Source organism: Anser anser (assembly GCF_964211835.1).
Source record: "Anser anser genome assembly, chromosome: 9".
In the NCBI taxonomy this organism is placed as follows: Eukaryota; Metazoa; Chordata; class Aves; order Anseriformes; family Anatidae; genus Anser; species Anser anser.
Genome location: NC_139729.1, coordinates 24,507,246 through 24,529,229, shown reverse-complemented (window position 1 = coordinate 24,529,229; position 21,984 = coordinate 24,507,246). Strand labels below are relative to the sequence as shown.

General features: G+C 43.5%; 1 protein-coding gene across 21 annotated transcripts in view; it reads right to left on the bottom strand.

Annotated features, from left to right (window-relative positions):
* The window catches only part of MECOM (MDS1 and EVI1 complex locus), a 318,806-nt gene that overhangs the window by 5,306 nt on the left and 291,516 nt on the right, over positions 1 to 21,984 (bottom strand). For 13 of the 21 annotated variants that reach the window (XM_083848486.1, XM_083848503.1, XM_083848502.1 and 10 more), the window contains 7 exons: positions 18,806 to 20,162; positions 16,744 to 16,831; positions 13,815 to 13,841; positions 6,166 to 6,332; positions 4,854 to 4,931; positions 2,381 to 2,550; positions 1,198 to 1,342 (listed from right to left, as the gene is read on the bottom strand). In XM_083848486.1, the coding sequence (XP_083704612.1) occupies positions 1,198 to 1,342; positions 2,381 to 2,550; positions 4,854 to 4,931; positions 6,166 to 6,332; positions 13,815 to 13,841; positions 16,744 to 16,831; positions 18,806 to 20,162 (2,032 nt within the window). The remainder of the gene's footprint in view (positions 1 to 1,197; positions 1,343 to 2,380; positions 2,551 to 4,853; positions 4,932 to 6,165; positions 6,333 to 13,814; positions 13,842 to 16,743; positions 16,832 to 18,805; positions 20,163 to 21,984) is intronic. The other 8 variants (XM_083848497.1, XM_083848500.1, XM_083848494.1 and 5 more) reach the window with 3 other exon arrangements.

The window sequence follows — 21,984 nt, the reverse complement described above, 5'->3', positions numbered from 1 at the left end:
CTCAATTGAGGCTGCTAGAAATGAAAGGGAGATGGACTACAACCAAAGTAACAAAAGCCATGTGATTAAGAAAACAGATTCTCTAATTATGCTTTCAAATGCAGCAATTTGCCAGGGATAAAATATCCATCAAAAGCAGTCTGAAGTGCCAAATTTAGAAAGGAAACACTGCATAACCCAGCAACCTTTTCACTTTGCTGACTTCCTGTTGGAGGACATGTTGAGACCAGATGTGCAAAAAAAAAATCCCAAGCACTCATTGCCAATCAAGATGGAATGGAATTTGAATATGCATGTAATCACTTAATCCAATACTTTCGGGGAAATTGTGTTATGTCCACCATTTTTATTCCCTCACAAAGACATCTGGAAATTGAGGAGACAGTGAAGTTTATCACCAACAGTAAGAAATTTTTGATGTCGATAATGTAATGCCAAATCAAAAGTGCAAGTAATGCATAATGCAAAACCAGTCTCAAAGAAATGTATGGTTGATATGCGTATCCCTGTTACAGCCTTTTTATTTTTTGCTTAGCTATATTTTTATTAGCTGAGAATCTTTAGAAATGGTCTATATTCTGCTAGCTTAAAACACATATAATTAATAAATCTTAATAGGAAAAAATCTGTCACATATCAGAGCACTGTGCACTAACACCACCTACCTACAGCTTCACTGACTTTTTGCTAGTAAGCATCCTTCTTGGCACTGCGTTCCTTGCAAGACAGGACTTCTAAGTTATAATCTTCCATTTCATTTAAGAATTTAGCTTAGTCTACTTTACAAGCTATACATTTAAAGTATATTTAAGCAATCTGATCCTTCCACATTTAGCCATCGGATGTTCACCTGCTCTGCCATGAATGTAAAACAAAGGAATTTTTTAACAGACTTAAATGAGCAATGACGAATGGTGCACAGCAACTTGAAAAAGAAAGGTACTGATACAAGGAGAAATGTCTAAGTAGATGTACACTTCTGGCCAGCATCTGCCACCGGGAATACGTTCATGCACAGCGGGGAGGGAATCAGCATGTTTCTCTTCATAAGACACTTAGGTGAAACCTGAAGCAACCAGATTGCTAAAATAACTCTGGCTCTACACATCATTAAAAGTGAAAAATCAAGTTCAATAAGCAAACAAAACTGGAAAAGGAGCAGTGGCACCTTTTGAAGGCAGACCAGTTGAAACTTACCTCTCCTCTGAGTTTCGGGGGGATTGATTGTTGTGGTTGCTGTTTCCAATAAAATTCCTAATTTCTGTAAAGTAAGAATCTTCTTTGTCATCTAGGATTGCCCCTGTGCTTTCCAGTTCTGAATGAGGTGAAGACGTTGCAGTACCTTAATAGGAGAAATACAGGACTTTTGTTGTTGCTCATTTATATTTTCTATATTTAACCTTCTAAATCAGATCGAAATTGAAATGGTGTTTAAAATGGGTGAGACCAAGTGAGAGCTGTTCATCGTGCCCTATCAGCTTTTAGCTGCAAAACTGGCAATTAGAAGGGAAGAGTTATTATCCATAGGCTAAGGTGGTTTCCAGCCAAAATTACTATTTCAATACCTCCTCCCTGTTACTTTGCAACTTCAATAGTCAGTCAATAAATGTGCCAGACCAACGGCTGAACTGAGCAAATGGAACTTAATTTTAGCTACCGATTATGTAGATTTCCATAAAATATGAACCAGCCATTGACATGATCACCCAGGTTCATTAGCACTGGGAGACCAGTGACAGACATCTTTGTGCACCTGGGAGAAGACAGCTCAGAGTTCAGCAAACGTGCTTGGTATTACCACTGGAGCAAAATGTAGACTGGAAAAACTGAAGAGTTTCTATTAAATCCTGCAAATACCTAAACCAGACCAATGATACTCAGTACCTCCCCCTGCCTTTGTTGCTGTAGTGAGGTGACCACTTTGATCCCAGGTTTTTGAGGCACCATTACCTCCACTACAGCTAGGGCTTTTCAGCTCCTGACAGTGGGAATATTTTACAGAGTGCCAACAAAATCTTTTAGGGTATCCCTTGAGACTCTAAAGCTAGGACATCTATTGACAGCCAAGTGATTGGGATTAAACCAATTTTCCCAGTCTGTTCTCAAAATGCTCTGGTTGGCTTAATTAAAAACAAAAGAAAAGACATCATCCAGTGGTATTAAGTTATACAAGGGTAGAGTTTACGCTGGGATTTTCAAAGCACTTTAAATGTCTGCAGAGCTTAGGTGCTTAAACATTTTCCAAAAATCTTCGGTGCTGAATAACTTGTGCCGATTGACACTCGGTGCTCAAAGTCAGTATTGAAAGGGAACGTGAAGCCCCGGTATGTGAGCATTGGCTGTATGCAGTGTGCAAAGGGAAGGGAAAAGGCATACATACCAGACATGTTGCCGTTCTCATGCTTTTTTAGATGTCTGTCAAGATTGGTTTGCTGACCAAAACACCTGTCACATAAGTGACACTTGAATGGCTTCTCTTTATTGTGGATGTTACGGACATGTCTCTGCAGGTTGGAAGATATGCTAAAAGACCTGTCACAGTATTTGCATCTAAAAAAACAAAACAAAACAGGTGGGTAGAAAGCCATTTGTTAGTAGCTTAAAATGTAAGCTTTGCCCTAGGAGACATGAAGTACCTTCCAAGATCATCCTCAGTACCCAAACTCAGTTCCTTGGTCCCTATTGTGGCAAGACCTTCCCTGAACTGAAGAAGTGTTTTGGCGGAGTAACTGGAGAGTCGTGCTCTTGGAATGGAGACGTCACTTCTGCAGTTGGTTTTTAGCTTTAATTCACATTAGTCTTTATCTCTTAAATACTACACTTAGGAATGAGCATAATATCTCAGAGTTAATGGCATCAAATTAGCTTGGGTAATTGATTCCCATGTTTTTAAAACTGTTGCACACAAAGTTGGGAAGTTTGAAAACAGTAGAGCAATAACTCCATTGTTTCATGTGCTGCCAATACAATACAATTAAACACTTTTGGAAAAAACATGAAACAGATCTCTTCTAATGCTCAAATAAGGTAAAAAGGGCCATTTCTTTTCCTATTCTAAATTATACTCTGTGATTAAATCTCTTCTTGAGGAATTAGCTTACTCGATTGCTAATCCCAGAGGAAATTTGGTTATCTTGCAAAAACCAGCAATAAACAATCCCAACCTTTAATACCGTGCCAATGTGAGTAGTTTAGTCTATCACTCTGGTACCAGAGGCATCAATTTTCATACTCTGCAGTGATTTGGAGTCCCTAAAGCTTTTGCTGTATTGCTCTTTAAGCCATTACTAAGTCATACTATAACTATTCCAAATTCTCTTGCTGGCAACCAGCCAACAGGCTTCACCACTTTAGTTTTTCAATCTTTCACTTCTCCTGTGCGTCTCTGCATGTCTTTTACGCTTGTCAATGATGTCAATTTTTTTAGTGCTGAAATCGCCCATTATGCTACTAATTGTTCCTGGCTTTTATGTAGCAGACAAGTATTACATGCATCAAGACCTTTCTTCAATAAAATTAGATGTGAATCTCATTTCCCAAAGAGACTAGAGGCAAAAAAACATATTGTTTCCTCCCAAACAATGAGCTTAGTCTGCTCTTTACAGGTCATAAAATGCAGAAATTTGTGCATTTGTTTTACTGGAGCATGTGCTGGCTTCTTTCCAGTTGATTTAAATTAATCTTTCATTTTCAATAAGGTAAAGCTTCCATACACATTTCTGTGTGTAACTGTCCTGGATAAAATATCACATACAAATCCTTATCAACAAGAGAGTACGCTCACATGGGTTTTGGTTAATCAGACCTCAAAAAAGATCCAGATTAGGCAGGAAACAAATAAATATAGTAATGTCTCTGCAACTGGGACCTTTCAGAAATCAGATTGACAAAACACCCAACTTCAGGCTGCAAATAACACCACAGAGCTCTTATATTTAAAAAAAAAAAAAAAAAAAAGATTTTTGTAAGGGAAAATGTGACCATGAGCCTTACTGAAAATCACTTCATCCCTGCTCATTCAGAAATGCCAGCTATCCCGCAAGGCAAAGGCAGGACTCGCGAATGGCGCCTGGGTGGCTGCTTGAGGCAAAAGAATTTCACAAGCTATGACCAAAACATTCCCCCATCTCTGCAGCTCGAACACTGAATCGCAGCATCATGTACAGCCACCCTTGTCTGGAGGAGCACAAAAAGCCTTGTTCAAAACAAAGGCAAATGTTCATGTTTGCCAGTGTCACTGGAGCAGGACACTGAGACACAGCTCTACGTTCCCGTGAAGAATAGAAATTTTATGGTGAGTTTAAGTGGGAAAAGAGTTCTGCCAGTAAGGGCACCACATTTCTAACAGCAAGAGAAAAAATCCACCCATCCTCTACTGACAGTGACCCGTGAGACCACAAGATTTCCTGTTCAGAAACCAAGATTTGCCTGTTTTCAGGTAGGAAACCAAAAAGCAACAGTGGGTTGAGAACAGATTTCCAAAGCTATTGCAGCAAAATGTGCCCACTGGTATCAGTGGGGATTATCTAGGCAATTTTAAGAATCTCTCGAAAGGCTCAGACTTGCGCACACATTACCACAAATGAGGGAGTGATGCTGGAGCTGTTGTAGCTCAGGCACCCACCTTGACAGGACAGCAACCACGTGGGAACTGCAGCGTGAGCTGCTTAGCCATGGGGACATGCACTTCGCAACGGCAATGGTGTCTCACCCCAAAATTCACTGAGGTCAGTGGCAAAACCATCGCTAAAGTCCACGGGCTGTTCACAAGCAAGGCTGTTGAAGACGTGGACCTCTGCTTTATTCACCTGACCACACGCACGACCACCGACACGCGTAAGGGGCTGCTGTACCTGTAGGGCTGCTCTCCAGTGTGCGTCCTCAGGTGACGGGTTAGGTTTGCAGATCTTGGGAAAATCTTGCCACAGTATCTGCGATGAGAAAAGGCTCGGTAAGGCAATGCAGCCTTCACTGGCCTCGTTCCAGTTTCAGCTGCTAGAGGCATAGCCCAAATGGATTCACTAATATAGGGTACTATTGGCATTGCTTTGGGGTAAAGACACTTCGATAAAAGCATGCAGCAAACAGAAGTGATTGAGACACACATGTACACATGGAAGAATGGAATTGGAATTGCTGGCACCGAGTGGCTTTTCTTGTGCATACACAAACGATACATGGAAATACACTAGTTTTAAAGATCACCCAAAATTTCTAAGCTCACTAAGTGCTTATCTGTCACATGCAGATTTGGAATTAGGAGAATCTATTATTAAAGCATTGTATTTCAGCCTCGATGTAAACAAATTTCAAACCTTTCAACCAATTCTAAGTGTCAGCAAATGTGACATCATTCTATGCATTGAACAGGATCAGACCAGACAAGACTCAAAGACCTAATCCATCAAGGTATGTTTCTATAACAACATGTCTTCAAAGAACGTGACATGTTTTCAAAAAGATCAGATAAACTGATATGCCAGTGTCAAACGCCTGCGCATTCTGGAGATGATATAGAGACCCAAACAATGCAATTTAAAAACCTTTCTCCAAACTCTGCAACATGTCACAGGAGCAATAATGGCAATATATATACATATACACACATATATATGATACATATACACAATATATATACCTCGTGAGCCCTCCCCACTCATTTGAGTAGCACATTAATATTCAGGTTATAATCGGTCCAGTTCTATTAATCACATTCGGCCCATTTTTGCGTGAGGACAGAGCATGCACAGGTCTCAAGAGAATGAGGCTGGCAGTTGCTTCGCACGACAACTTTGAAGGTTGCATCCCTTTACTTGTAACATCCCATTTGTTTTTTTCACAACATGACGTGAAAGCCTTCAAAATAGCCGTGCAGCTAATTCTGCTCCATTTGGCAAAGCTCCCATTCATTTGGGCTGTATGTACACCCACAATCAATTGGTTTTTTTTAGGTCTGTATACTTACGTCCTAATAAATCATACATTTTATCAATACCTTTGGATTATTAAAGGGAGGAAAACATGAGAAAAACGTGTCTGTAGTTTACAATCAAAAAACTCAATAACGAATGCACACTTGTGAATATGAAAGGGAGGAGAACATTTGGAAAAGAAGTTGTTTATCTAAAAGCTTCCACCCCACTCATCGAGCTGCCACGGGGCTACCTGCAGGTGTAGCGCTCCTTGCCCTTGCGCAGGAGGGTCTCGGGCAGGGCGCTGGGGGGGGCTCGGAAGTTGAACATGGACGGCACCGACTGGATCAGCTCGCTGGCCTCCGGCTTCAAGGCGCTAAAGCTCTCCAGCTTCTCGGCCATGTTCTCAATGGCTGACATCTGCAACAGAAGATGGCACAACACCCATCACGGTGAATACCGCTCTGGCTTTCTGCCTGCTTTGAAAAACCTACAAAGCACACACGCTCCCAAGAAAAAAGCAAAGAAAAAAAGCAAATGCAGAGCTGCAGTCACAAAAATTACCGGGCAAATTAGACACCGTGGTGGCCATGACCTTGTCCCTCTTGGAGTAACTCCTGTAACTGCTGGACTGGGTGCATTCCTCAGCAAGGCCAGCGCACAGCAGAACTCCTGGCCTAATCGCTAGAATGGAAAGCTGCTTCCATACAAGATCTAAATAAGCCAGTATTCATTTTTTCTTATTTCTTCTTATTTTCTTCTTACTTCTCAGCTTCTACATAAATACAGCTTGTGCAGTCATGTTCTTTGGGTGGGTGTCTATGAGTCTGTGCAAACCACCTATTGAAATTATCATCTGTTTTTGACCAAATCAACAGAAAATAAAGAGATCCCACCAATAACTGAATTCCTGATTTAGTTATTTTTTTAAATAAAGGACTTGCAGGGGACAAATACCACAGAGGACACCTTATAAACACTCTAGCTCAACCAAAGGCTGCAACACACCAGAGAGGCTCTATCAATGTCCCAGCCACATCCAAGCATTCAGTAAACTCTTCTTACACATCAGAGTCAAATGCCATGAGATAAATCCATGAGAAACGAAGCTTTGGTGGGCTTGGTGCTATGTGTTTGTTCACATTACCAGTTAGATGCCTGTCTGGTTTTCCTACAACCTCTTTATATTTCTGCTCTACTCTCAGTTGTTTGTAAGCCCTGCTCACTTTGGGATGCCACCTCTTGGTGTAGCTGTCTTAAAGGGCTTTAATTTTCAGGGACTGGGCATTAAATCATTCCCGGAGATTGGCTGCCTTTAAAGTGGAACTGACCGCAAAAAAACTGCTCCAAAACCACCAACATTGTCACTTGGAGAGCTCAAGATTGCTGCTGAGCCTCCTGACAGGTAAGAATAGCCACCTGCCTCCTCCTGTCACTATAAACATGTGGAAAAAATTAAAATAAAAACTACACAGAAACCCAAGATCTGCACCTAAAGACCACCACAGCATGAGCCCTGCGAAATGCCTTGCTTGAACGAAGGAGGAAATGTCACTGAAGACAAGATGTCGAATGCTCCTTAGCCACGGCAGTGCCGGGTGCCACAGTACTTCCCAAGCACTCACTAACCATCCAACCAACCCACGTCCCAACATCACTAACGACGGCCCCAGCCAAGGGCAGAGCTGGAGCAGAACCCCTTCCTCCTCACCCCGGGAAGTGGCTGGGCTGTCGGGGTGCTGGCACAGCGAGGAGAGGACTCCCCCTGCCCGAGCACATGGATTGCTGTCATAAAACCAAGTGCCAGCTGGGGGAACACCTCTGCAGCCCATTCATCCGTAAGAGACTGCTCTGATTCTTATTTTTTTTAATTTGATTTTAACGGAAAGAGTTGCATGTTTGTCTCCTGGAATGACTGCTCACGTGCTGCTTAGCTCTGGCTTTGGTTTTTTTTTGTTTTTTTTTTCCCTTTAGCCTGTAGCCTGCCCTCTCATTTCATGCTCAGACTCCTAATGCCGAGTACAAATTGCAATGTACAGGGTACCACTGCCAATTTGCCAAATGTCTTTCATCAAACACGGTGAAAGAAAAAAAAAAATCTCAGAGGGAAGTCAAGATACATTTACTTGTCAGGCAACAAATGGGAAAGCATTGCGAGGCAGTAGGGGCTGTAAGCTCTGGGGTTTGATTCATAATCACTCAGCTGCTAAAACATTCTCCACAGATGCAAGTGGACAGCACATTTGTCAATATGAAGGATTTTGACATGTACTGATCACAGGCGTGAGATATGTAATGATGATGCTGCTGGGAGAGGAGGTAATTCTATCTCGGCAGAGAGATGTCATTATCAACCCATACAACTCAACATTACCATATATTTATACGACTTCATACTTTTCCGTAGGAAGAATTGATTCTTAAAGCTTTTATAATAGTCTTTCCCCTGCCTTTAATTCCTTCTAATTGTTCCCTGCAAGAAATTGTTTGTCAATTTTGCAATTGTGGAAAATAAATGGTTTGAATGAAAAATGACCTCTGGCCTTCGGGCTGATTAGCAGTGACAAGACAGTGCGTGGGTTATGATAGCACATATTTACGGTGAAGAATAATAAGGGCACTGAGAAGTATAATAAATGTTTTATTTATGTATATTTAATATTCAAGTCAGTTTCATTATCTAGTGATTTTAAATCATTTCTGGATCACCATTCCTCATGTACACGGCTACCTACAGTAATATATTAAAGAAACTATTTTCCCCTTTACATTTAAAATGGCTTAGTCATGCTTTTTTTTTTTATTGTTTTCAGGATTTTGCAGAGGAGAAATTGATACTGATTCTTCTCTAATGTCCACTGGTGTAGGTCAGCACTAACTCCATACTGCCTCCAGGATTACATCAGTCCCAAAACAGGTACGAAATCAGGATCTAATCTTAAAGCCCTCATTCAGAGGAAATACAAACACTTCCAATTATTTTAAAGTATTACAAGCTTTCCAAAAGTATATTTCTCACCGTAGGAATGACTATTGTGTTTTTTTAAGACTGATCCATGTAGTTACCTGGTATGATTTATATTTTTCAAGAAAGGCAACAAAGGGAAGTGCTTGGCCCGACGTCTTTGCAGATAAAAATCAGCGTCACCCCACTGCTGTCGGTGTAATTACGGCAGTTACTGGCTGCTGGGGGTACGGCTCACAATGCCGGGGCGTTTTCGTAAGAATAACGAGAGCAATAAATTCTTTTTTTTTTTTAGAGAGGTCGCTACTTCACAGAAGCCAGCCCTGGTGAAGGTGGGGTGAAGACGAGAGGTGAGTTTGCTCCACGTCAGCCTTCCCAGCCCAGACCGTGCTCCACCGTGAAGGTCACCAGCTCCGTGCAGGAACTGATGCTCCTCCACAGAAAACTTTCTCCTGGTGCAACTGAGGCTAAAAGCTAAAATACCAGTGATGGAAAATGCTAAAAGCTAAAATACCAGTGATGGAAATGTTGCTGCTTCCCCGCTCCTCATCCTCTGCTCCTCTCCCCAGCGTGTTTGGGATGCCCTCAGTGCTGCACGGCACCCGGCGCAGGATTTGCCGTGGGGGTGATGTGCACCTGGGCAGCACAGTCCTGCTGCAGCCCACAAAAGCCCTGCCATCCCTGCCCCACAGCATGGCCTCACACGCTTCAAATTTAGGCCAGCATCCACTGCCATGGCCCCAGGGACGCACAGGCGGGCATCCACGGAGCAGACCTTCTGCCTGGTGTCTTCTGTCAGGCACCAGAAATGAGAGGTGTGAGAGCTTTAACTGGAGGTTGCCTCTCGATTACCGCATTGAACAGGGGTGGCTTTGGCTCCAGTCTAAACCCTTTTTGAATCCGTTTATATTTTTGTCAAGAAGTTCACCAATTTAATTAGGTGCATATGAAAAGATGCTGGCTTTTGTTCCTTTTAAGCCTTTTGCCTGACAATTCAGCTGGGTGCCCCTCATTTTTTGTATTGTGAAAACTAATGAATAACCATTTCTCATTCAGGTTCTGCTCACCATTCACGGTTTTATAGAGCTCTGGCACAGCTCCCTCGGGCATTTCTTTTCCAAGCTGCAAAATCAAAACCTACTTAGGCTCTTTTTGTGTGGAAGCTGTTCCCTGTCTCTGATCATCACTGTTGCACTTTTCTGTGTCTTCTCTAATTCTACTATGTCCTTTTTGAGTGGGGCTTCAGCTGTGTTCAAGATCCGAGAGCAATATAACGTAATGATGCTTTCAATTCCTTTCTGCTAAGCACTCGGATGATATTTTCATAAAACTATTACTTCAAGATCCTTCTCCTGAATGATGCAAGTTAAGAGTTACACTTTCCCCTCAGCATTACGTGGTACTTATCGACACTGAGTTTTATTATTATTTTAATCCCTGGTGACTCAGCTTTCTGTGAAACCTCTGCAAAATCTTCACAGTCTGCTTTGGATTTAGCTGTTCTCAATAAACTGTTGGCTCTTTGTTCTTTGCCTGTTTAACCTCCATCCCGTGCTGTTTACAAACATCTTTAATCATCCAGATCCCAGTGACACCTCTGGGTGAAGCTGCTGATAAACTTCAACTACTGCAAAAATCGCTGATGTAATTCTTATCCTTTTTTCCCCCGTTTTATTTTTTTAATCCATTTTTTAATCCAGAAGGCTTTCCTATTCTGCCCAGCCTCTTTAGGAGCTCTGAGGGAGAACCCCTCTTTCAGCCGAAGCACAGCCCAAGTAACCCCTACTGCTTCAAAGCACCGTTAAGGCAAGATTTGCCTCCGTAGGAGCTGTGCTCACCGTGGAGATGTTACTGTGGTGAGCAAGCCACCGAGCTCCCGGAGCACGCTGCTGCTATAGCATCGGTGCTGGGAGGTCAGGTGGGTGTCCGTGGCCACCCCATAACTCCAGGGATGGTCCCTGGGGACCACCAGGAATTAAAAGCTGTCGGGAGGGCTCTGCACCCCAGCAAGCACCCAAGCGCCGCAGCTGTCCCGCAGCGGGGCCCGGGGAGGGAGGCACCACTTGGCCCCGAGGATGGGATTAGTGTAATTGCCGTGTCCCCGGTGAAAGCTCTCCCGGGAGGCAGGGGATCGAGAAGATCCTGTTCCGTATTTACATGAAGTTATTGCCTTACGGACAGGTTGCGTCTGCTCCCGATCTGAGATCGGCGAATGGCAGCGTCTTACAGAGAGCAGCAACTTTTGATTTACATCGGCGCGTTGTTGATTCTATCTGCGTCCAGATGTCTGGAAAAGGAAGCAGCTTTCCCCCACCTCCCTCCCACTCCCCGAGAGGCTATTAACCTCCTACTGACGCAAACTAACATGTAGTCACAATTCCCCAGCTCGGGCTCAAAAATGCAGACATTACCATAATCGGCTAAAACAAGTATTTATAAACATTTCAATGGGCAAGATAGCATCAGCAGGGGCCTTGGATATTTGTCTTAAAATTTATTAACCAACAGAAGAGAAAGTGGCATAAATAAAGCAAGGTTTGTTGTCGCTGCTTTTTAAGAATAACCTGATGATATGAAATAATCTAGCAGACAATGTCATGAATTACGTGACCTCGTGTTTTAGAAGCTAGACTCCTTCGATGCTATTATCGTAAAAACAACTGACTTTATAGCTATAACTCATGGGAAAAGAAAGGTTCAAATGTTTGCCTGCTATTTTTACTAGTGTTATTTAGAGAAATCTTGAAAATCCAACTACTGAAGTTCAGGATTTCTTCCTGCCCAGTTCAAGTTATGCTGCTTTCTCTAAAAATTATGACTTGTGAATTTGTTGTAATGTATTTGGCCATCCAGCCACAGAACTTGGCTGAGCTATATTCGTGTCCAAAGGACCTAGCACACGTGGCTGAATTTATGAAGCAGTAGCAAGAAACTCCAGCTGATTCCCAGCATAGATCCAGAAAAACTCGATTTGGGTTAATGCCATTGGTGGGGATTTAGCTAATCTAACAGAATGGATCGCGTCCTACAACACGCCCAGCTTTGCTAATGTAAACTTAACATTTCTTCTAGGGTATTTTAAAAATTATTTTAATTGTTTAAAATGATTCTCCATAAAGGTATTGCAAATAAAATTCTAATTTAATTAAAGAATCTCTTTATAGCAACCTTCTCTTGATGGGACCAGAAGGCTTTCCTGCCAAACAATGTGAAAAAACCTTGAAATACGTGGCACATGCACCTATGAATTGAGAATGAAAGGCACATGTGACATAGTCACATCTCCCAAGATGAAGATTCACCCCTGAATCTGCATCCTGCCCTAGGCACTTCATGCTTTACGTACTGATTGCTGCTGCTCAAGCACTAGCAGGGCCAGGAGATACTCACAAAAAAAGGATGACCAAAATTTGAGGACCAAGCCAATGTCAACACCCCCAAACAGAGCCTCTTTTCTGAGAGGCAAGGGTGCACAGGCCAAATGGCAAATCCTACCACAGACCCTGGATATCACTACGCTGAGTTCACTCTGCTGCAAAGAAGCTGTTGGGCACCACCTCTTGTGCTCTCCAAGCCCGGCATCCAACCCTGCGTCCTAGCTGCTTATCATCTGAGGTTTGCTTAGGATTCATGAAAAATAGCTGCAGCCTTCCCTTTGCTTGTTTTATTGGGGCAGAGGCTTTCACTGGGGCACTAAGTCCAAGGTCAGTGCACCAGATTTTGGGTGCAGACCTTCCTACAGACCCAGACACCTCGCTGTGATCGAGCTCAGTCAGGGCCTGTGGGTGCTCACAGGAGCCTTTTGGAGCCTGCTGACCTCCTTCCACCTCAGGATCCTAGCAGCCATCATTTTACAGACAGAAAACGGGGCTTTAAAGCCATGTGCACACAAAGCAAAGCTCCGTGGCTGCTCGTGGACCGCAGGCACGTGGAGGAGAGCCAGGACAGCACCCTTCGTGGGTTCCCCTTGCCAGGATGCACGCAGGAAGGAGCACATTGCCACCTCAGCTCATGTTTTATGAAATCCTGGCTTCACCTTGTGCAATTAGTCCACGTCTCACCGCGTGATGAGCGAGCGTGAGTCAATCCCAGAGCCGCAGCCACCCGGCCCCAGCTCTCCCCTCCGAGACCCGAAGCTGCGAGGTTGGGAAAAATCAGGGACAAGTATTTATGGGTTCGCTGTGCAGCGAGGGCCAGCAATGGGAGAGCACAACACGGTGTTATTTCACTTGCATCTGCAAAAGCAGTTGCTGTGGCTCTTTTTATTTTTTTCAAGAGCGATTTAGACGTATTAAAAATAACGTTTTATAAAAATAGAAGAGCATGCTCAAGTTTATCCCACAGATACAGAAAGCACAATTCCTGTTCACATAAGGGGGACTCCATGTAACTGCACATACAGGACAAATTTGACACAAGCACTGCAAATAAATGGGTGTTTTATTTGGGCTTTAAGTACTGCAATGAGCAATTAAGCTCAAAACTTCAAAGCTCTTAAAGTGACTAACTCCCACTGAAGCCAATATGAGACAGAAACGTGAAGCCCTCCGAGGCTCTATATTTTAATGTCTAGAATGCAGATTAAATATTTATAACTATTGCAATCTAACAAGATTTCAGCCTGAAAATTTTCACTGCAATCTCTGAAGGAAACGCCTTGGAACAATTTCAGTTAAATATAAACAAAGACTTCATTTTGAAACCCTTACTTACTTAGGTAAAGCTCCCATTGCCTTCACCAAATAAAAACTGCAGGATTAGAGAAGTGAAAATAACGCCAATTGGACATAACAGATATTTATCTGCTACAGCTACAACACACTGTAGGAAAGAGTGGCATGCTCCGTAATTGTGTGGTAAGCTATCTTTCATATTATATTTTTCTTATGCAATTTATTTCACAATGATTAAATCAAAAATATAAGCAATGAACTTACCCAAATTCTTTGATCAGGCAATTGGAACTGGGAGCAAAATTGAAACAAAAACAACACATTATTCCTGCATTGGAACCCTCATTGCAATCAAACTACTAATTAAGATTTTATTTAAAGATACTAATTAAGACATTATCCTGAATGATTTGTTGCATCGGGGCATTCTTTCCCTAAAAACACTTGTAACAGCAAATTACTGTGAAATACAATTACATGACCTAATCTTTCGCAGCTTTTGGCCACTGGCACTGGGAGGAGTTTTGCAGGGACTGCAGAGTTTATGCCTTTAATCTCTAGTCCAAAACCTATTTTAAAGGTCTGTCTGTTAGTGGTCCTATTAGCAAGTTTAAAAAATTAAGCTCTTGTTTAATCAAATGACAAGTTTCAGAAATAAGTTCACCTACAGAAATACAAATTTGTAGGATGCAAACAATGAAAAATATTTTGTTCCTGTTTTACAGAGACAGAGCCTGCCAGCAGAAAATGAAAACTTGCGGTGCAGTCCACACCTGTGCTTTTACAGGGGTGAACGGGACTATAAAACAACAACACTTTTCTGCGAGCCGTTCCCCAGTCCGCTATAAACGCCGCACCAAACTCTGCCTTTGCAAACAGGAGACTTTCTTCTATTAATGTCAGCGAGAAAGCAAATTTGGACATTTACTTTTTTGACAGGACACGTGACGGTGGTTTCCTTTTCTTTTACAGTGAATTACGAGTGTGTGTCACACTGGTGGCCCATCTCACAAGTTACACGCTTTAACCTAGCGGACAGGTAAGTGACAAAACGAAAGCCAGTCTTTACCCCGGAATTTGTTTCTATTGCAAACGAGTAATGCGGAGGGATGGGCAAAAAGGCAGAAAGTGGCTGGAAACACGGCAGGAAAACCCTGCAGCCACCTGCAGCAGCACAAGCCCCCGCAGGCATCCCCCTGCCCCACGGTGCTGCTGGCAGGGCACAGCCCCAGCACCATGGGGAGAGGACTCTGCCCACGGCCAGCCCCAGCGGCACGGCGGTGACATCTGGCATGGTGACGGTGCTGGCACTTTCCTCAGGCACCAAGGAGAGGTCTAACCAGCACCAGAGGGGACAGATCCTGCCCGTTAACAGCAGAACGCCCCTTGTTTCCATTTCACCTGAACGCCCACGTCACCCTCTCCCAGCACCCTACAGATCTTCCTCCAGGTTCCCCCCTGCCATGCAACCCCCTCACACAAAGCTTCGTAGAAAAGTATCCGGCTCCTTCCCATCCCAAACAACCTCCTAATGGTGCAGTTTGATACAAAGAGCCTCTCCTTCCACACCTGCTGATGGCATCAGAGCAACCCGTGCTGAAGCCTGCAGTCCCTTCAACTCTCTTTGACTAAACAACAGAGATTTACACCTTCTGAAAACCCAGCGAGGATTCAGCACAATGCTACTATTTCTTCCATTGATACAGCACCTTAAACAGCCTCATTTGAATAATTTACCGTTAATTTACAGCCCTTTATTTGTTCAAACAGGATCACTCACTTGATGAACCAGCCCAGTTTTACACCAGGGGAGACAACGAGGATTCAGCTCCCGTTTGTGCATCGGTGTATTAATACTGTCTGCTACAGAATGGGAATTTCTACTTGTCACTTTGCAACTCTGGCAAATAAGGTAACTCAGCAAGAGGTGCTGAGCTGCTATTAAATCTTGTACATAAATTCTCAACAATTTTAATACTTAATAGACCCTTCGCTTCCTACAGGCATTGGAACTGGAAAGAGCTGTGCTTCTGCACTCTCCACCCATGCAAGAGCATTACGGCAGTGTATCTGCAACGATACATGCCATCAGCTGTCCTTCCCAGATCTCCACAAGTCCCATACTTCAGAATATATTCCGTACAATTTAGGACATAACAACTGTTGTATTCATTGGGGGAAAAAAAATGAAAAGGCAAATTGAGGCAGACTAGTGGCGTGGTCTGCCCAGGAATTCAGAGGAAGCTGCGCCAGAGACAGGAGCTCTTGGCTGCATGAGACCCATGTGGGTGTCACTATTAGGGTGAAACTGCCCATAGTCAGCAAGGGGTTCAAATTTGCAAATAACACAGAGCATTTTATTTCAAGAGTAAGATATTTCTTGCCAAAATATTTATTTATTTATTTTGCACCTTTTTTTTTTTTTTCAAAATTGCCTCGAGCAAAGAAGAGGAGGACAGAATGAGGGTGCAGTGCTGCTGAAGAAAAGCAACGTGCAGTCTGCACACAGGTACTCTTTCTGTACTGCATACACCTTGAGCTTGTTGCACTGTTTCAAGGACACCCTCATAAATTGTTGTTCAGCAAGTAAGAAGCAGGATTATGGCCTATGGACAACACAGCAGCCCTCTCATATAGCACGGCTTCGGGCATGGAGGAGAAGGGATCCTACAGTCACTGCACACACTATCACCCATGACTGCTAGATAGGACATTTGCATTAGGAGGGTTGAATGCATTGGGTAGAAGGTTTTCTCTCTTTTTTGGGAGTCCTTCAACGTTAACAAAAGCAATCGATTGTATAAAAACAGGCAAATAGCCGGGATGCTCAGTTACGCTTGCCCGACTTTGAATCTACACCAACTCCCTGTAGGCAATATTGCCTCCACTGCAACGGCCCTGAAAAAGATGGGCAGCTGCGAGCGTTGGTGGCGACGCTATGGTTTTGGAGGAACACGGTTCTAAAACATACATGTAGTTCGAAACTGGCTTCCTCTATAATCAAAACATGTTGTTTCATCTGCAAAACATCAAGAAGCTCAGAACAATGCTTACGCTTTTCCACCACAATGGTGAAGCAAAAACTGTGTGTTTTAGGAAATCCAAAAATGACTAAGACCGCATTCATTTCTCTGCACCTGCTTTGAAGCATCAATAGGCTTGTTTACAACATCTAAATTCCAAAAATACTTACTTGTGGATGAAACAAGAATCCCGGGGAAGGTCTCAAGTATTTCTCTTTTAAAGCTTCGAGTGGGTCAGTTAACTTTCTTTTCTCTACTCTGTAAATGTTAAAATTAGATTTGCTTATGATGAATCAGTCTCAGATATTAATAATTATACAGCTACTCATGTTTAAAACAGTCAATTATACATCAAGCAGTTTGTTTCTCAGAGGTAATGGTAAGAGATAAGGAAGTATAGTCAGCCCTGGTTCCCGCACACGGCTCATTGCTACGGGCGGGGGCTGCGGATCGCCGTTGAAGGGCGATCATCGTGCTATTTACATAGGAAGCAATCCCGCTTCAAAAGACCAACAATAATGATAGCAAAAAGCAATGACTAACTACCGAGGACTTTTATGAAGAAATAAGGTGACCAAGTGTGCTCTCCACTCAGAGGAGGGGAATTCAAGGCAACGGGAGCTGTGAGCAAGAGGTGCCTTCTCGCCTGCCCACGCGAGACCTTGCCGTCGCCATCCTGGAGACCATCCTCTGTGCACGCCAAGGTGGCCCTGAACGGAGCTGTACGAGAAATGCAGGCTTGCAGGAAGGCACTGGAGCTGACCTGCCACCAACCAAGATTGTGATCAACTAGCGTGCGTGTTTGGGCAGCGCAGTGTGGGTGATTCGAAGCAGTGTGGAAATTTGAGGTCTTTTTGCTTTCTCTGTCACTGACGTGTACGGTTTAAGGGACAGACCCTGTTGTCCTTACGTAGCTGTAATTCATGGCAAAGGACAGCTCAGTAACATCCACCCCTACACTACGTTGCCAGAATTTCTACAGACTTCATTAGTTTGTCATGCAGGACCATAAAACACAAATAATTATTTCCACTGCTTCAGGTATTTAAAATCACCATGACACAAATAAAACCTACGGTCTAATACAGATATCAATCTGACATATATAAAATCATCTCAGTAAATAGCATCATACCATGTTTCTTCATAATGACTACCTGTTGTCTTACATGAGAGCATTGTGCAAACACTATGCCCACAGCAATTCTTTTTAGGTAAAGTAATAACAAATTAACATCGTTTTCATGGCCATAACTTTTTTTAACAATAGGCTGTAAAATCGGTCATTTAGATTATAAACAAACATTTTTTTTGGCTAATATTTCCCTAGACTAATTTAGATGCATGACTTCAGCTGATTGCAGATACGGAAACAGAAAGGCAAAGGGCACAAACGGGGGCTGACGTACACAGGATGTAGGTGAAATCCAGATCCCAGTGAGATTGGTGTCAGCTCTACTGGAAGACACCAAGGGGTTGGGATTTTACAACTGGTTTTCAAAACCTCACTTGACTGACAGTGTCTGCTTGTGTGCCTGTCAAAGCCAACACAAAGGCTCCCATTGATTTCGTAGGGTAGATCAGACTAACTAACCCATGCTTAGGCTTTGTACACACAGGGACATTGTGCCTTCAATTATACTAATGAAATGCCTAGATAAATCCAGCCATTACTCAAATCAATGTTAAAAGGGGCAGAAATCACTCTCAATTTCCATACTTTTTGTACACCTTAAGATAAATTTGCTTCTCGTTGTACTTATGAGATCTTGCCATTTAATTCAGGAAGAACAAAGAGGCGGTGCACAACCGGCAGCCTTTTGGGATGCACTCTGATTTCCAGGGAAGAAAAGATACAGGAGGCAGTAAGCCAGGTTGGAAGCGTTTTGGAAGAAAAGTAATTTGTGGCAAACCAGTGCTGTCAAACACACAGTGAATATAAAACCCCTTACTACTGATGCCAATGCATCTATGGGTAAGAGGCTACAGTCCTGCACATCAAGCTGTGCAGGTTAAACCAGCAACTCAGTGCAAGTAGGGCAGTAATGAAGACTTGCTAATTACTGCATTAGTGCACCCAGGGTGTGCAGGTCAGCAGGCAGCCTGCCCCTTTCCCCCTGCGGTAACCCCTGTAGGGTCGGCAGGAAGGGAACGGGGTTGTCCCGTGCCTGCGGGCAGGTGGCCCTGGCAGACCTAACTGCTGTACCAACGGGTGCCAGAGAGCAGCGTTACCTGTAAATGGGATCCATAAAGAAGGGAGTCGGTCGGGCGTGCTGCAAAGAGGACTCAGACGCTTTCCTTTGCTCGAGGTCGCCTCCTTTCTTTTCACCAAAGACGTGGTTTTTCCGAGGCTCGGCCTGTTTTATGCCACTGGCTCGACTTCTGCTGCCCATGCTCAGATCTAGAGGCTGGTCCTGGCTTGCCGCAGGCGGAGCTGCTGGCTTTGAGGGTATGGGAGTAACGGGCTTCTCCTCCTTACGCTTAGTGGTGAGGTCAAAGGGAGACTCAGAGCTTCCCTTTGGGATCTTCTTGAGTTCACTGGGTGATTGGGGCTCCACTTTCAAGGGTAACGGTCTCAAGTCTCTATCAGGAAATGGATACATTGATTGAGAGAATGCTGGAAAAAATGGGAGGGGAAACATGGAAGGGTAAGGTAAAGCTCCAACTTTTTTGTCTTGCAGCCCCACAAGTCCTGTTGAACCAAAGTATTTCTCAGCAATAGAAGCAATAGCCTTTATAGAATCATTCACCGCTCCTGACACCGCAGTCTGCTCCTCTAAAGATGGTGAGAAAATGGAATGATTGCTGTGGTCTTTCTTATTATTTATTGAAGCCAAACTCTGCAGAGAGCTTACTTTGTCTTTGAACATTTTACCATTTTCTTTAAATTTCTCTTTCTCACTTTCAATGTCACTTTCCAGATCAGAGCCAGAGGTGGTTTCCAGGTCACTGCCACTGGGGGTACTGACATCGTCAAGGTCACTACTCTCTGACTGGTCACTGAGTTTCTCATGCGGCCTCTCTTCAGAGGACCTCTCTGGTTGAAGCTCCACTGGCTTATTTTCCCCTACAGATGGTTGCTTATTTAGTGCCTTCAAAATATCCTGGGTGGCTGGCAGTATCTGAGGATTGGTCATGAGGGGACTTTGACTTTTGTTTGTCTGATCTGCGCTCGGTAGTCCTTTAACAGGAGAACTAGTAGGTAGCAAAGGTGGCCTGTGGTACAAGCCTGAAGGAAACAGACCGGGGAAGCTAAAAGAAAATCCAGGAGCTGTTGGAAAGGTAAGACCAGCAGGATGCCTATTGGCTCCAAAATAGTCAGCAAGGCCCGGATTTGCATGATTCATATTAACCATGGACGTTTTATCCATAGCTGGGGTTCCAGGAAGTGAAATGCCTTGGCCAAAAAATCCTCCTGCTGCAAAATGGTTCTTGCCCTCACAAAATCTCCTGTGTTTATTTAAGGAAGACGTAGTGCTGAACATTTGTCCACAGTCTTTGCACTTGATTTGGGTTCTGCAATCAGCATGCATGCGCTTATGTCGACAAAGGTTTGAAAACTGAGTATAGGATTTATGGCAGACCTCACCTGTATGTAAACAACAACAACAACAAATCTCAGGCTTTATGGTAATTGCCCCCACCCTCAAAATTTTGCAAATAAAACCATTTTTACCCTCCAAATGTCAATTAGGAAGCCGTTAAGGAGAAGTCTGGGTGCACAAAAGCTATTGTACTGTTCCAAAGCAAGGCATCCAAGCAGACAAATGTCTAAAGACAGCACCAAAAAAACCCCTCCAACAAACCAGAGCAGGTCTGAAATCACTAAAAGATAACGCTTTTGGTTCCTTGTTTGCTCTTTGCATCGCACAGTGTTGCACATTTGATACCATTATTTCACATTGCATTAGCACCCAGAGCCCTGCCACGAGCCGTGGCCCGGTGCTGTAACACGGATGACCCCACGGTGCTCCTGACGAGGGAGCACCCATGTCCCCGAATGCCTCCGTCAGCGTCACTGCGCACACGTGTAAGTTAGCCAGAAACATTTGCAGGGCCAGGCAGGAGACAGACAGAGCTGCCTGGCAGAGCTCTCAGCCTGCAAGACCCACGGATACGAAAGAGGCAGCGGAGAAGACAACCAGGTATTTCCAAGGGCATACTATGATTAACAGACATTATTTCCGATTTACAGTTAAGAAGTTAATCTCATGAAAGCCCAGGCTACAGCTTCTAGAGTAACCTCAGCCTGGTACTCTTGCATGCCCAAAGCATTTCTATACATGTAATGCATATGCTCCCTACAGGTGCCTTAGAAGCCATAACTTTGAATTCCATGTTTTAATAACTTTACTAGTCTTAATATTGCTTATTTGTTTCTTGCACACGAAAAAAATACACCGTATTTCAACAGCAATTTCCTTTAAAAATGCAGCTGTATTTGTTTGTGTGTCCGATGCTCAGAACAGCTCAATGGATTTCCTTTCAAGCTCCTCTGGGATGAGAGTAACTTCAGCCTCACAAAAGAAGCACTTGGAGAAAGCCAAGGGGAGATCTACCTTGATCTCCTGGGCCTGAGCTGGCCTGTGACACTCATCGTGCTGCAGCACAGCTTCCAGCCAGCAGTTTTGGTAGCAAGAGGCTGAAAGTCACCCCGTCACCAGTGCAGGGTGAGACACTGCTATGGAGATTGAATCATGTCAATGAAGCCAATGGGATTTTTTTTTTTTTTAAATCTTCACATCACTTTTTTTTCCTTCTTACATTTAGCATACGTTACCATTTTAATGAATTTTCTGGCCTCTATTCCCACCCTTTGGACTAGCAGGGACAGCAGGCATGTCCCCAGCTGCGCTATGTGCTGTGCTCTTCAACACGCTAATATTTCTCCGTGCCTCTGGACTAACTTGCTTCTACTGCTATCAGCTCCAGCTTTGTTTAAAAACAAGGCAACAACATTATCAGTAAGCAGTGTTATCCCTCTGTAATAAATCCCCCCCCACTTTTTTTTTCCCAGCCAGGAAAAAGCATGTTGCCACTGTATTTTTATTTAATTTGCGTTATATCATAGGCTCTCATCTTTCACACATCAAAGCCACATAACAATACACATTGTGTATTCTGAGGCCTTTTTAACAATCATTTTCATGATTTGAGACAGACTGACATAATTTACAATGGCTCTATTTTAAGCCTGCAAAGGAAACTGAATTGAATGTATCCCATCCTGCACTGTTGGTTCCCATGAACTGCAATCACGTCCTCTGACTTCCACTCGCACCGGGGCCTGCGCTAACCTTCCTGCTCGTCCAGATCGCTGCCCTTGAGAAACTTGACCACTTGTTGTCATGTCTCGACTGTTTACCTCTTCAGTAGGCTGCTCCATATCTCAGCAACAATGCTCCCATTGT